This window comes from Protopterus annectens, chromosome 9.part0, assembly GCF_019279795.1.
Source record: "Protopterus annectens isolate FY-2018-M chromosome 9.part0, PAN1.0, whole genome shotgun sequence".
Taxonomy (NCBI): domain Eukaryota; kingdom Metazoa; phylum Chordata; order Ceratodontiformes; family Protopteridae; genus Protopterus; species Protopterus annectens.
This window is the reverse complement of record NC_056743.1, coordinates 863,500,961-863,517,902: the sequence shown is the minus strand read 5'-3', so window position 1 is coordinate 863,517,902 and position 16,942 is coordinate 863,500,961. Positions and strand designations below refer to the sequence as shown.

At 44.7% G+C, this 16,942-nt stretch overlaps 1 protein-coding gene across 1 annotated transcript in view; it reads left to right on the top strand.

The window, feature by feature from the left end:
* The window catches only part of LOC122810601 (tetraspanin-31-like), a 261,380-nt gene that overhangs the window by 84,220 nt on the left and 160,218 nt on the right, over positions 1 to 16,942 (top strand). The window contains exon 3 of the mRNA XM_044082177.1: positions 8,532 to 8,612. Coding sequence (XP_043938112.1) covers positions 8,532 to 8,612 — 81 coding nt within the window. The remainder of the gene's footprint in view (positions 1 to 8,531; positions 8,613 to 16,942) is intronic.

Here is a 16,942-nt window from a genome sequence, read left to right as displayed (position 1 = left end):
TCATGACTTACAAGTACAGCCTCCTAGATTTAGCAGGAATTGGCCATCAAAAAACTGGTCCTTTCCCTCTTCAGACAGGCCTCAAAGGGGTAGATATAGATGCTCCAGAGGGAGGCCTCAAACACAGGCTGCTTATAGACCAAGGCAGTGGACTGCTTCTACCCCTAGGGGAGGAGAGGACGGACCACAGTCTCAAAGGAAACAAACTCAATGACTCCCCAGTTGGGCTGCAGGAACGTTTTGCCTGGAAGCCCCTCTCGGAGGAAAACTCTCTGTTTTTTACCAAAATTGGACTCGAATAACCCAGGACAAATGGGTTTTGGATGTGATTTTTAAGAGGTTACAAATTCCATTTTCATACTTTGTCAAGGCCAAACGGCTGGCCAGACCTTCCAAAACATCAATGATCGGAGGCCTTAAACCAGGTGGAAGCTCTTTTGGCTATGAATGCCATAGAACCGGTACCTCTGTCAGAGATGGGGAAAGGGTTTTATTCAAGGCTCTTTCTTGTCCCGAGAAAGCAAAATTCATGGAGACCCATTCTGGATCTATCGGTCTTGAACACCTTTCTAGAGATTCCAAAATTCAAGATGCTTACTCTACAGCAGTTACTTCCAATGCTGTCCAAAGATGCATGGATGGTGACTTTGGATTTAAAGGAGGCATATTTACACATTCCCATCAGGCAGGATTGCAGAAAATACCTCCGGTTGAAGGCCGGATCGAGGCACTTTCAATTCTCTGCACTGCCCTTTGGATTATCTACTGTGCCCAGGGTCTTCACCAAATGCCTGGCTCCAGTAGTAGCTTACTGCAGACTCAAGGGAATTCAAATAAACCCTTATCTGGACGATTGTCTAATTCAGGCAGACAGCAAGGATGTCTTACTCCAGCATCTACATTTTGTACAAAGCCTCCTCAAATTCCTGGGATTCTCTGTAAACATAAAAAAGTCAAATTTGACACCATCACAAGAGATAACTTTTCTGGGTGCTCTTCTAAACACTACAACCCAGATGGCTTTTCTAACATCCGAAAAACAATTACAGCTGGCATCAGCTTTTAAAGCCTTGGCAACTCTAACCCGTCTATTTGCAAGGCAGTTCCTGCAGGCCTTGAGTTACATGGCCTCCTGCATCCTTCTCGTACCATATGCAAGACTACACATGAGGAAAATACAGTGGTACCTAAAAAGTGTATGGTCTCAGCATTACCACAGTTTGGACATACTGGTTCCTGTCCTTCCTTGCCTTCAAAAGGAATTTCTTTGGTGGTCCAGGGCATGTGCTCTAAACAAAGGGAAGCCCTTTCGTCTTCCTCCTGCCTCTCAGATTCTAACTACGGACGCCTCAGATTATGCTTGGGGAGCCCATTTTCAGGGCAATTGTCTGCAGGGCCTTTGCACAAAGGATCAGAAGCACCTGCATATCAACTTAAAGGAGATGTTAGCCGTTCAGAAAGCTCTATTGGCCTTCAGGAATCTCATACAGCCAGGACAGCTATTAATACGGACAGACAACACCACAGTTATGTGGTACATAAACAAGCAAGGGGGATCTCATTCCTACCCCCTTTGCAGACTAGCCATGGATTTATGGAACACAGCTCTAACTTGCAATCTGGATCTTCAAGCCCAGTTTCTACCAGGAAAACAAAACTTACTGGCAGACAGTTTGAGCAGAAATCTTTCGGATCCACAGGAGTGGATGCTAGACATCAAAATATTCAGGATGATAACAGCAGTATGGGGATGTCCTCACATAGATCTCTTTGCATCCCATCTAAATCATCAGCTGCAGATTTTTTGCACCAGGACATTCCACAGACAGGCTTGGAAAGTGGATGCCCTGTCATTCAGTTGGAGGAACCTCTCGGGATATGCTTTTCCGCCTCTACCTCTTCTTCCACGAGTTTTATTGAAGATAAAACAGGACAAACCCAAGATGATAATCTGGTTGGCCCCGGCAGTTTTGGTATCCAACTCTAATAAACCTATGCCTGGAGCCCCCTTGGATTTTACCTCAGTCTCCGAACCTTCTGTCCCAACATCAGGGTCAGGTTCTACACTCTCATGTCAGAACTCTCAGCCTGGCGGCCTGGTTAATCCAGGTCCTTTGACTTCTTCTTTCCTACCCAAGCAGGTTATGGATGTCATTTTGGAAGCTAGACGTCCTAGCACTAGGAAATCTTATGCAGGAAAATGGAAAAGATTTTGTTCCTGGATGCAGGCTCAGGATTCTGATCCTCTTCTTCCTAACATTACTTTAATTCTACTTTACTTGACGGATCTCTTGCATAAGGGTCTCTCTTTCTCTTCCATTAAGATCCACGCTTCTGCTATTTCTGCTCATTATAATACAGACCCTCCCATCTTTTCCCACCAGCTCATGAGACAGTTCCTCAGAGGAGCTAAGAACTTAAGACCTCCTAGATCTCCTCCTATTCCTGCTTGGGATCTCAATTATGTTTTGGAAAAACTAACCTTGCCTCCTTTTCAGCCTGCCACTTCTGCTGACATCAAGTTTTTATCTTGGAAGACAGCTATCCTGTTGGCACTAACCTCTGCCAGGAGAGTTTCAGAGTTACAAGCTCTTATGGCGGTGGAACCTTATATTATTTTTCATCAAGATGGGGTATCTTTCAGGACTAATCCGACTTGTGCCTAAGGTGGTTTCCAAAGTGGCTTTAAATCAAACTAGCCACTTGCCAACCTTTTTCCCCACTCCTCAAAATAAAGGGGAAAGGATCTTACATTCCTTGGATGTTCGACAGCTGCGTTTTTACCTGAACAGAACCAAGGACATCAGAAAATCTGAACAATTGTTTGTTTCTTATGCTTCCAGTTCCCAAGGTAAAGCCATTTCTAAACAAACAATTTCTAAATGGATTGCTCATGGAATCAGATTTTGTTATTCACACCATGGAAAGCAAATCCCAGGGACTATACGGACTCATTCCACCAGAGCTGCTGCCACTTCTGCAGCTTTCCTCAGGGGAGTTCCTACCAAGGACATTTTGGAAGCTGCAACTTGGAGTTTGGTGCATATTTTCTCTAAGCACTACAATTTGCCTCTCTACTCTAAGTCTAGGGCAGGCTTTGCCTCTGCAGTCTTGCAGGGCCTTTTAGCCGCCCCTTCTTCTTTATGACCACCTCCCTTTCTTTCAGCTTTGGGATTCTACCCTACAGTCATGACTGCAACAATGAAACACGATGAACATAGTACAGTTGTGTACACCTACCATAAATGTAGATGTTAGAGTGTCTTCACTGTTGCAGTCTGGGTTTCCCTCCCTCCTGTCCCCTCTTCTTTTTACTTTTATGTGGTTCCTTTTTTCACCATTCTTCTGAGGTGTATTTGCATAGGTTTTGGGACCATTTTAATTTTGGAACTCCTGACATCTGGGGCAAGAAAAACTGGAGAAGATGGCGTCGGTTGTCAGCTTTATACTCCTGGCGTTCTGACGTCAGGGAGCAGAGTTGAACAACCGACGCCGGACCCAGACTTTCGGATTCTGGCCGACCGAGGGCTGCCTGCCGGCAGGGGAGAACCCTACAGTCATGACTGCAACAGTGAAGACACTCGAACATCTACATTTATGGTAGGTGTACACAACTGTACTTTGCATGCTGTCTACGTTTGCTCTAGAGGCTGCTGAAACCATGCTCTTATCATTTGTGAGCATACTTGTGTACTTTTCTGTGAGCTCATGGATTTGACAAATTTCTCTGGCTTTGTTTAATGTTAAATCACTGTCATAAAGCAAAATCTTTATCACTGCTGCACTATTAACACCACACACAAGCCTGTCCTTTATTAACTCCTCTTTCAAGTCACCAAATCTGCATATTTTTGCTTTATTTCTCAAGTCAGTGATATAAGCTGCAAAAGTTTCCCCTGGATTTTGATCTCTTTTTGTATAAAATAAGTGCCTCTAATTTAACATTTGTCTGGGTTTTGCACAATTTCTCTAAATTTACATTTTAAGCACTCGGGTCTTCCCTTGATTCAGCCGGTACCACAATATGACAGTCTGCCCTCACTCCAGCATATACTTCTGGTGCATACACAAATGAACACACTGTTTCAGTAGCTTCTGACCCAGCTAAGTTAAGCAAAATGAATTCCCTCTTGCGTGCATTTTTGTCAGAAAAAGCTGCTTGTATGAAAATATTGTATTCCTCCTCGAATACTCTCCTTTTTTTTCTGCTATATTATGATCAAGCACAAGTGGACTTGGTCTGTGAAATGCCTCTCCCATATCAACACACAGTATTGAAGGTGCTTGAAATTCTGTACGAACGTACACAAATATATATGTGCCAAAACTTTATGCCAGTACTTGTAATTATGCCTAACAGCACAACAAACTCTGAAGTAACTCTTCACTTTGCCAGATAAGTCTCTGTAGCACAAGAGCACTTTGAAATCACTGTACTTTATGAAACCACTGTACTTTATGAAACCACTTAGTGTAAGAAATACTTCAAAATGACTATACTTTGGTAATAGCTCAGAGCAAGAAACACTTCAAGATGAATGCACTTTGCAAATAAACTGTATACAGCCCAATAATCTTTCTTTCAAAATGGTTGTACTTTGCGAAATAACTTGGTACAGCGTAAGACGCACTCTGCAATGGTGGCACTCTACAAATAAATGCACATAGCACAAGAAACTTTTCGAAATGACTGTACTTTGACTGCACTTTGCAGTATCACTGTACTTTGCACACAGCAAACTCTTTGAAATAATTGCACCGTAATAAATCACATGCTCTGCAAACACTTTGCACACACAATGAGATACTTCAAAACAACTCTAGTTATGCTTTGAATGGCTTTGGTCAATGCAAAATAGTAGTTTATGCCCAAACACGGTCTTTTACTAAAAAACATGCAGTCACCCTGCTCTTTAAGCTTAATTTGCCCTTTTATTGTACTCGTTATGCCTTTTTAATCTCTTATGCTCATTATACTTTTGTGTGCCCATTTTACATTAAACATGCTCGTTATGCAAACCAAAGATAATTCCGAGCTCCTTATGAATAATTTTGCTAATTTTAGCAAATATTGTGGTTTTGAACATTTAGTTTAATCAGTAATGTGGTTTGTGCCGTCCATTTGCTTAAGTTTTTGATTAATAATGCGTTGCGATTAATAATGTGTTTTGTGCGCCCTTTCATTTTCTTTGCCAGATAAGTCATCTGTGCAATTTTTTTACCTTTAGCTAGTTTCTGGCCATTTTTTATTTGTCTGTGCTCGGTTTCATTCAGCCTGCTTAATCTGCCTTCACCTTCAACTCTGCACCTCATGGCTTGAAGTTACACTCTCAATCCAGGTTCTGACACCATGTCACTCGTCTGGTCAGGATAAAACAGACTAACATTTTTGAGTTCATTTCAGGCAGTTTGTTACACACAAATACATCAGAAATTATGCTTTGTAACTTGAATAAACTAGATGTTAAACACTCTGGCTGTTCTCTCAAAATGGCACTGCTGCCTGCACTTCTTCTGTATTTATATGCATGTGCTTACGTCTGGAAATGCTTCTTAAAGGTACATACACATGCTCTGATCTGCATCATCCTTGCTTCAATTTTCCACAGAGAGATTACCTTGAGAACTAATCCTTCATTTATGCCTAAAATGGAATCCAAGTTTACTTTGAGCCAAGCTGTCAGTTTCTACAAGGACAGGGTTTCCTTGAGATCTAGTCTTTCATTCATACCTAAAGTGGTGGTGTCAGTGTTTACTTTGAGCCATGCTATTCATCTTCCCATCTTCTTTTTAGAACCTTAAACAAGGGAGAGAGTATGCTACATACTCTGGATGTCCACAGCAAACTCTGTTGTTGTCTTGATGGCGGTAAAGATTTCATAAATTTTGATCAGCTGTTCATTTCTTATGAAGTCCGAAGGACAACCTTTATCAATGTAGACAGTCTCTAAATGGTTGTCTCATGCTTATTGCCTTTTGTTATACCCACCACAGTAAGGCAATTTTAGACCCGGACAAGGCTGACTCTACCAGGGCCTTAACTTCATCTGTGGCTTTCTGGAACAGGGTGTATCCTAGGAGTATTTTAGAACCAGCAACTTGCTTCTCTGTGCATACTTTCACCAGGCATTACAAACTAGATTCCTTCAGGTCTAGAAAAGGCTTTGTTAGGACCATTCTTCAAGGGCTCCTGGACCCTAATATTTCCTCCTCCTCCCAGGTTTGGGTTTGGGTGTGTGGAAAGTGCCCTTTAGCTTTGGAAGCTGGCCAGCTGTTCTACTGTGTACAGGATATAACTCATAGCTAAGGCTACTGCATAAGTGATCATTTGAAGTTTACTTGCACAACTGAACTTTATTTGGTTAGAATAATAATTCTGTCCTTAATTTTTGTAACCGGTATTCTTTGCTTTATAAACTGTGTCAGACCTTTGTCTCTGCAACTTTCTTTTCCTTGAAAAGGTAAAATAGTTGGTACACATTCTGGAAACCTCATTGTACACCAAAATTTCTCCAAGTCCTGATCTGGGGATGAATTCATCACCCAGCACCTCCTTGCCTATAAAGCAACTTCCCTTTTATTTTTCAGTTTAAAAGCATAGAAGCATTTAAACTCCATTTAGATGGCTAAGATGGAGTCCTACAAATGCATCCCAGATTATATCTAACTGGGCCACAGTAAACATTATCACATCTCAGTCCTCTGTGGTTTATTTTCTGCTTCTCCTTTCCTCCAACTTCTCCCTCTTTCCTTTCTCTGTAGTGTAATCAAGGTTGTAAATTTTCCATCTTCTGCCATCACCTTCGAGGCTGTTGGCTCAACACGAAGGCTTGCTCTTCAGCAATATTGTTTGCTAAGCCTGGAATGATTGACATATTGCTGGTGTGGTATACATTTATGAAACTCTGAAGCATTTTTTTCACTTTATCATTTCCGTAACTTTAACTTGAAATTATATTCTAGGGCTTAACACTATGGTCTAGATTTTGTTGTGTGTGTGCTTCATGCTCTATACTTGAAACTGTATTCCTACTCCCCACCTCCCATTTAGTCGTGGGAGTTGTGTTAAAAACTCTAAAGCACTGTCTTGGTAGTGGTTGACAAAAATGGCAATTTCAGATCAAGTTGTTACTGGTTAGTTGATGTGCACACACTAGCTGTAGCTTTTGCAGATACTTTCTGCAATCAAGTCCCCTTCTGGCAGCTGAACCTGTGTCAGGTGCATGTTTTGAGTCCACTGCTTTACACATCTTGATGTGACTTTAAGTATTGTATTCAAATGAATTAGAGACTGTATGAATGACTCATCTGTTTTATACCAACAAGTGATTATCATCCGAGTGTTTGGCGTTTGCCCTTGGAAAAGACTGCTGGAGAAGGAAAGAAAATAGCAGTAGCAGCAGTGTAGTGCTGTCTGTGGAGATCCATACTGGGAGTTCTGTTGTTGAGATGAGCATTTAGTAGAATTACTGTTTAAAATGCATCACTTGCATGTTGGCTGTTTAGTAATCAGAGCTGATTTCTCACCTTGGTTGAATCCAGTTGCCATTGTAATATTGTATCAGCCATGCATATTGCACCAGATTTGCATTATTCTTGCATGTTTGTGGAGCTAGGGATTACCTTGATCACAAAAAAATCTTTGAGGCTTTTGATAGGATTTCATTTTTGAAAAAAAACCTTTGTGCCTTGGTATAGAATCCATCCATCCGTCCTCATCCCCTTTTTCCCATTTTTGCACATGGGGTCAGTGTGTCACTTCAGCAGTGGCAATCATCTCAAGCCAAGGTTTACACTGCCAGGTGGCTAGCCCTGCCTTGATAGTTCATTCGTACTACTCATTCGCACACCCACTCTTGCCTATGGTCAATTTAGAATGTCCAATTCCCCTACTTGCATGTCTTTGGAATGCGGGAGGAAACTGGAGCACCCGGAAGAAACCCACATGAATGCAGGGAGGACATGCAGACTCCACACAGAAGACACCCCAGCCAAGAATTGAACCAGTGAACCTCTTGCTGTGGGGTATCGGCACTAACTGCTACACCAATGTGTCATCCCCTTGCGATAGAAGGCTTTCATAATAAAATAAATAAATAAATAAATAAATCTTTGAGCCTTATGATAGACCTTCAATTTAATTCATACGTATTTTGCCACTTTTGCTGCCAGATGTTTGGTATTGTGTATGCTACCACAATATGTATCTTTTGTGTTTTACTGCAGTGGCTCAGAGAACTTTGTGCACATGTCTGAGTACTACATTCAATGTACTGCTGCTTGTGTAATGTAGTAGGTGTAAAACTTACTATTGTAATGGTGTTCATGATCCTCTAGGTAATTATTTGGACTTTGCAGCAGTAGCATTCACAGATACTTTTCTGATGCACCAATATTTGTTGAATTTCACATTTTTTATTCTTTACAAGAGTTTTATTTTTGGTGACATCATGCTTGAATGGGTGGGTAGAATAAAATTAATAAAATTAAAATTCCATTGAATCATTTCCTTAACATTGCAACTTCAACAGTATATGGTTATTTTGTTTCTAGTCTTTATTTTTCAGTTTGGTGTGTCCTGTTCTTGTCTGGCCATGAACAAAGGTCAGCAGGTGAGTCATTTATTTTCTAGTATTGACTTGTATAATTTTAAGGAATCTTGGTTTTGGTAAGTTTGGGTCTGTAAATTTAAATGACATTTGCAGTGGAAAGAACTGTATCATATAAGAAAGCAAACTTGTGTGCTTCCATTTGTGAGAGAACATTCACAGTGTAAAAGACCACATCTGTAGTAGTTACTTCATTTGCTCTGCAACCTGTGGGTATCGGATCTGATCTCGGATCCGAGCCGGCAGCTCTCCAAGCTACAAGATGAACTCCTAGCTCCTCCCCCCTACCCATAATCCCCTGCTATGTGATACATTACCTCAGATCGTTTTTTGCCGCGCTGAAGCAGCTACTTTTGAAGCGCTCCTTGGCTTTTGGTGAGATTGAACCTTTTTCTTTTTCTGTCAAAAAAAAAAAAAAAAATCTTTTTCCTAGTTGTGAGAGTGTTTAGTTTCTGGGTTAGTTATCTATAGTGTAGTTTAGTTGGATATCTTTTTGTTCCCCTTTTCTAACTAGTTTTTCTGGTAGTTGCCGCCTTTCACCCTCCCCCCTCTTAGTGTTTGGGTGTGTTCTTGGTGTGAGTGGTGTTATGGCTGAAGGGCCTAAGGCGGTGTTCTCGAAATGTACTGAGTGTGGCCATAAGCTTTCGCCAGCGGATGGCCACACTCAGTGCGTTTTATGCTTGGGGGCGGCCCACTTGTTATCGGCTTGCACAATCTGCGCGGCCTTTAATCTCTGAGCTATCAGGGATAGGAAGAACAAGCTGATCGTGGCGGGCTTGTTGCCTCAGGAATCAGCTTCTTCTTCCTCCCCCTCTCAGGCACAGGCTGCCTCTGCAGCCCCTCGTGCCTTCTGTGCTCCCGACTCAACCTGGAACTCAACCTCCCTTTTTGGTTGTGAGTTCAGGGGATTCAGGTACCTCCACTGCGGTGGAGAAAAGGCATAAGGACAAGGGACAGAAGTCCCACAAAAGGCGGGCTGAGACTCAACCCTCAGCCCCGCCGTCTAAACTGGCTAGGTCTCCCTCGAGGGTCCCTGGATCCTCCCCCTCTCGGCTCCGTTCGCCTTGTTTTTCTCTGGAGCTGGAGGAGGAGGATCGGTCTCCCTCGAGGTCGTCGAGGCGGCCCTCCCGGCCCGCCTCGACGACTTCTTCAAGATCAACCAGGAGCCTCACTGAAGCAGATATGGATCGGATGATGCGCGGATTCATCCAGACCCAAATGCAGATGGGGGTGCTCTTGCCCCCCCTCTGGGGCGGGAGCGCGGCCCCCATGTTTGCTCAGATTACTCCTTCTCAAACCCGTTTTCGGGTCTCTGAGTTATCGGATCCGGGCCCTTTCAGAACTGGGGATTCGTCGGCGCCGATAGCTCCGGTCGCTTCGCCGACTGTGCCTTCGAGTCTGTCGGATCCGAGCTCTCGGGGCTGAGGGCTGAGCATTGGATCCGGGGGAGCTGATGTGTCTTCGGCTCCGTTAGGTTCAGAGCACACCGCTCTCTCGGCTCCGGCTGCATCGGCTCCGACCCCGATCCCTACCGAGGAGATTGCTCTCGGAGCCTGGCGAGAGTAGCTCTCCTTCGGCTTTTGAGGTTGTGGAGAGGGTACTGTCGAGGACCTCCAGGTCCCAGATTCGGGCGTCGGATCCTCCTGTACCCCCCGCTGCATGTGGGTGTATCCTCCATCATCCAACCATCGGGACAGCCTGCTCAAGCCCTCCAGTTGGTTCCCTTGGAGGAACAGGACCCCGTTGATGAGCCCTCTTCGGACAGTCCCACCGAGGAGGTCCCTCGTAAACGGTGCAAGAGGAGGCACCTGGACTCCCCCGAGTCCGTTACAACCGACATGGATTTAGATGAAGGGGAAGGTTCCCCAAAGTCACCCTCCCGAGGATGTCTCCTTCAGAGACATCATGGAAATGTTGCGTATTAGAGGGGGTGGTCTGCCCAAAAACCTTCCGCTGATGAATCTGTGTTCCTGGATGCGTTTGAGGCAGGCCCTTCTACCTCCTGGGTCTCCCCTCCGGCTGACCCCCTGGTAGACCTCATTACTACCAGGGCGTGGAAGGAGCCTGACACCGTGGAGCCTATCCCGAAGCGACCCAACAAGATACTTAGCCCCCCAGTGGATAGACTGTCTTGGGCCAAGGGAACCCCCGTGGATGCCATGTTAGTGACGGCTGCCACCAAGAGAGAACTCACGCAGGAGAGTTCTTCGGTTCACCCGCCAGATAAGGAATCTCGGGCACTGGACCGCATTGGGAAGCAGATGTTTAGTTCAGCGACCTTTTCTGTAAGGGCGCTAAACTATATGGCACATACCATTAGGCTGCAACGAGACTTAATTAAGGAATATGCTGCAGCCCCCCCGGAGTCCATGTCGGTCGAGGACAAAAAAGTGTTCTCGACTCGTATGGCCACTCTGAAATCCATCTCTAACACGTCCATGCGTCTACTCTCCCATGCCATGGAGGGAGCCGCTAAGGCCAGCGGAGCCGGGGTCATCTTGCGACGTCACTCCTCCGTCTCTGCGATTTCGCGGATCCCTTCAAGGCGTCCTTCACGAATGCACCCTTTGACAGAATGCACCCTTTGACAGATCTTCGCTCTTTGGCAAGACCGTTCGCGAGACGCTGGTCCAAAGCGAGAAGGATGGGAAGACGCTGTCTGCCATCAGGGTCCACTTCTCTAATCCCCAACGATCCTTTTCTAGGAATCAGGGGGGACAAAAGAAGCTGTGGTTCCATAAGTCCCAGCAATCCCATCCAGCTTCGGACACGTCGTCCTCTAGAGGCAGAGGAGGACGCCGGCCCAGAGGCAGAGGGGGGGGGGAGCGTAACTTCGGGTCCAGGGAACCCTTCCCGGATAGACCCACGCAGCAGCCCTGAGGGCTTACCTAGCTGTCTCTCTCTGGAGGCAGGAGGGGGGCGGTTGTCGGAGCACCTGTCAAACTGGGAGTCCATTACGACAGATCAATGGGTGCTCCGCATCATATCCAGAGGTTATACCATCCCCTTCATAAACCACCCTCCCTCGACCAGACACCTCCCCGATGTTCCATCCGATCGAAGGGAGCCAGCAGCTTCAGAAGTCCTGAAGTTGCTAGAAAAAAGAGCCATCCAGCCCGTCCCCCCAGACCAGTCCGGATTGGGTTATTACTCCAGGTTCTTTTTAGTGCCAAAAAGGACGGGGGACTTAAGACCCATTCTAGACCTCTCCGCTTTGAACCTGTTCATTCCCAAAGAAAAATTCCAGATGGTCACCCTCCAATCTATTCCCCCCCTTCTGCGGCAGAATGACTGGATGTGCTCTGTAGACCTCAAGGATGCGTACTACCACATCTTGATGGACAGACGATCCAGAAGGTTTCTCCGCTTCCGGCTGGGAGCCAGTCCTTACCAGTTCAGGGTTCTCCCGTTCGGCCTCACCTCAGCCCCCAGAGTGTTCACCAAGGTCATGGCAGTGGTTGCAGCCCACCTGAGACTTCAGGGCATTCAGGTCTTCCCGTACCTAGACTGGCTCCTTACCGCCACCAACAGGCATCAGCTCTGCGTGGCAAGAGATTATGCTCTGACCCTTGCCCAGAGCTTAGGCATCTCTGTAAACCTCCAGAAATCCTCTTTGCCCCGTACAGGTCCTGGAGTTCATAGGAGCCAAGTTAGATACCCGCATTTCTCGAGCTATGCTAACTGCAGACAGGCTAAACAGCTTGTCGTGTCAGGTGCTAATTCTTCTTCAAAGTCCGGCCCCGGAGGCGGAATTAGTTCTGAGGGCACTAGGATCTATGGCAGCAGTGATCAGTCTCGCCCTTCACGCGCGTCTGCGAATGAGGATTCTGCAGTGGACCCTTCAAGTTCAGTGGTCCCTGCTACTCAATCCGTTGAATACTCAGATTCCTCTGAGCCAAGTTTGCAGGCACTCCCTTCTTTGGTGGCTCCACGCCCCAGAGCTGAGGCAAGGGAGGCCTTTTGTTGTCCCCCCCCCCCCAAGCCACGTTGACCACGGACACTTCTCGCCTTGGGTGGGGGGGGGCATTGTTCGGGCAGAACCATCCATGGCATGTGGACTCCCCTGGAGACCACTTTGCATATCAGTGTCCTAGAGATGAGGGCGGTGCTTCTAGCGTTGCAAGCTCTCCACAACCTTCTACCTCTGGGGACTATTGCAATCCAGACAGACATGTCAGTTGTCTGGTACATAAACAAGCAAGGAGGAACCAGGTCCTACCCACTTTGCCGGGAGGCTATGAGAGTGTGGGAATGGGCGATATCCACCAACCGCTTTCTGGTAGCAACGCACATTCTGGGTCGGTCCAACATTTTGGCGGACAAACTGAGCAGAGTGATTCTCACTCAATACGAGTGGTCTCTCAATCCATCAGTTGCGAAGCAGATCTTCCGCAAATGGGGTTGGCCTTGCTGAGATCTTTTTGCTTCTCCCTTAAACACAAAATGCAGCGAGTACTTCCCAATACAATCCCAGAGACGCTCTAGTCCATGCTTGGCCACCCGGTCTACTTTATGCTTATCCCCCCCTCTTCCGCTCATGACCAAGTTCATACAGAAAGCCCGTCGGTTGGGGAGCAGAGTTATCCTCATAGCCCCATTCTGGCCTCGCCAGATCTGGTTCCCTTGCCTGCGGTCTCGCAGTGTATCTCCGCCATGGATACTGGATCCCATTCCAGACCTGATTTCGCATCCGGCGGGATACCAACCCCCAAACCTGGTGAACCTCAAGCTTGTGGCTTGGTTGCTCCAGTTCCACTGATGGCTAGGACTCCGGTATCTCATCCCCTGTTAAGGCCATTCTAGTCGCAGCACATAAGCCGACTACTAGGAAGATTTACTACAGCAAATGGAAACGTTTCTCTGTCTGGGCTAAAGATAGAGGCCTGGATCCATTTACAGTTCCTATTCCTACTATTATAGACTTCCTGTCGCTGATATTTAGACAAGGAGCAAGTGCTTCTACAGTTAAAGTGCAATTGGCAGCCATCTCCCATTTCCATGTGGGAGACTGACTAGGATCTTTGGCTTCTACAGAATTATGTAAAACCTTCTTGCGGGGCGTTTTCCTCTTGAAGCCTCTGGTGAAAGTGGTGGTGCCTCCATGGGATTTGACCTTAGTCTTACAAGCCTTGACAGGCCCACCCTTTGAACCTGCGGCTTCGATTCCATTAAAATTCTTGTCCTGGAAAACAGCCTTTTTGGTGGCCATTACTTCAGCCAAAAGGGTGTCAGAACTTCAAGCTTTATGTATGAAGCATCCTTATCTCATTTTTCGCAAGGATAGAGAGTGCTCCTCAGGACTAATCCGTCGTTCTTACCTAAGTTGGCTTCGGAGTCAAATATCAATCAATCAGTAAACTTACCCGTGTTCTTCCCAAATTTTCAGAATAGAGGAGAATGCAAATTGCATAAATTGGATGTGCACAGACAACTGCGTTTTTACCTGCACAGGACTAAGGATTTTCGCAAGTCGGACCAGTTGTTCGTGTCATTTGCTAAATCGGCCATGGGTAAGGCCATTTCCAAAGTGACTGTAGCAAATTGGATTTGTCAATGCATAGTCCACGGGTACTTATCTGCAGGCAAACCGGTTCCTACGGGAATTCACGCTCACTCTACGAGGGCTGTGGCCACCTCTGCAGCCTTCTGGTCTAGGATCCCCTTGGATGACATATGCTCTGCAGCTACCTGGTCCTCTTCACATACGTTTATTTCTCATTACAAGTTGGATATGGTATCGAGAGGTAGGGCTTCCTTTGGCTCTGCAGTGCTTCGGAATATCCTTCCATAAGGCCGCCCAGGGTTTTTCCCTAGGTAGCTGGGGACTCTGTCCCACAGGTTGCAGAGCAAATGAAGTAACTACTTCAGATAAAGAAGTTATGTACTCACCATAACGTTCCATCTTAGTAGGTACTTCATTTGTCGGTACTTCATTTGTCTGCAACCGACCCCCCCCCCCCCCGCCATCCCCCAAGCCTTTCGCGATTCCTGATCACCAAATCTTTGTTCTGCTTTAGGACAGTTATCTGGTGTTACTTCCTGTATCGAAGGTAGGAGTTGTGTAAGAGGCAAAAAAAATTCGATCTGAGGTAATGTAGCACATAGGGGATTATGGGTAGGGGGAGGAGCTAGGAGCTCGGATCTTGTAGCTTGAAAAGCTGCCGGCTCGGATCCGATACCCACAGGTTGCAGACAAATGAAGTACCTACTCAGATGGAACGTTATGGTGAGTACATAACTTCTTTTTTCTTCTGTTTTGCATCCAGTTATTGCAAATGTCTGACATTAATGTTCTGGGTAAAAATGGATTACATCTTTATTTGTAGATTTGTGATTAATCCCTCATTTTCTTCCTCGTACCATAGCGATGAAGGACGATATGTCATTAGTTTGTATATTTATGTAATCTACCCACTCTTACTTACTGTTTCATAGTAGTATGTGACAATCTTGTATGTTGTTATTTTTAGCTTGTATGTATTATAACTGTTATCTATACTAGAGTATGACAACTTTATTTTTCTAATGACACTTGCGGTTAGTGATCTTTTACATGGAAATGTGTGTTTTTTTTTTTTTTTTTTTTTTTTTTTTTTCTCTGTGTAATTGTATTTAATATTTATGGACCTCACAGCCATTTCCTGTCGGGTCAGCTGATATTTCTGCTAAATTCACTTGTTTCCCCTTTACTTTGTATTTGGAAAATATTGTAACTCCTTAATATATTACCTTTTAAAATTTAATCCTTAGTTTATTGAAGACACCTACAGGTGTTTCATAAAATGTCATATAGGTAGGCAGTGTTCTTTTTTAATCCTTTTCTTTTACTCTGTGTATTTGCTATGTTGCTTTGAAAGATATGCATTGTCTCGTTGGACCAGCACTGCCAAGTTACTTTTTTTATAGGTGTTCAACACACAGCCTTACTTGCATGGCAGTAGTAGTGCCCTACTAATCTCCTCCTGGTACTATGCCAAAGCTCAGAACTCCTCCCACTGCGTGTCTGAGTGAGGAGGACCAATCACCTGGCAGGACCAGAACAGCCCTTCACACTCTGACAGGAACCTTTCAGTTTTCTTGTGCCACAGTCAGAGAAAGATCTCTTAGGATATTGCTTCTCTCTTTGGGTGATATCAAGTGCAGAGCTCTGATAAGAAACTCTTTTGGGGTTTTATTTCATCTCTCTGCCTTTTTCTATTAGTGCTTGAATAGAATATTATGCTGGTCTGCTTTTTTCTTGTATGAAATATGTATATACTTTTACTGTGATATCTTTTACAGCACAAGACCTATAGTGTGTATTCTAAGCGTTGTCTCAGTTTCTATGGGGTTTAACACTTTATGGCTGTCTGATTATTATTTGAATTTCTACACTAAAGCTGTTTCATTGCGGGTCTCCTCATTGCCTCATGCTGCCAGAACCGCAAGTAATTTGCTGTTGTCATTTCTGTTGATTTTAAAAGCTTCTTTTGACAGGAAAACTTGCTGCTTTTGCAACTTTTTTCTTTGGGGTTAGGATTTTTTGAGGTCATTGAGCATATTTGCAACATTTAAATGTTTTTTTTTAATTTAAATCGTGACTTGGTTGCCGTTTTGTTTGTGTAACATTTCTGCCAGTAATTTGTTTGTCTAAGATTTGAATTAATTGCTTGATATGGTAGATTTACAACATTTTAAATTAATTTATTATTTAAACAGCAATTTTAGAGGCATTTTGTTTGCATATTTCTGACGTGAATTTCACTTTAATATTATATTTAATTCCTGATGTAAGGCTATTTTAAACTCTTTTTATGTTCGATTGAAAATAGCCTTTATACTGGGGATTTGTGATATACTTATTATGCTTTGTGCTACGTTACACAAACTGCTGTAATTTTTCCACTGTACGGTATTAAGAATAGTTTCTGCTGTAGAAATCTACTTCAGTTTGATATTTAAAGGAACATTGTAGGATTTCAGTTTTGTACTGGTCTGCCAATGCAGCCAGTACTTGTATTGATCTAGCTATTTTTTTGCCTCCTGTCTCGATGGATTCTGGTACACCCCCCAGTACATATCTTTCCACTATGAATCTTAAAAAAACAAAAGAATTGCTTAAGCCTACAGCTTGCGACTCCACCATAGCCATAGCTTTGGCTAGGATGTCGGACCTCCAGGCTCTCTGGTGTGGCCTTAGTATTATCCTGTGAGTGACGCAAGGGTCAGACACATTCTCTGGGACTGTCCGCATGATAGGGGCAGGAGTCTCTGCCTAGTTTCCCACCTGAGATGGCAGCTTTTGGTAGATTCGTGGCTCAAGCAGTTGGTTATGTGATGCATATCCAGGTTAT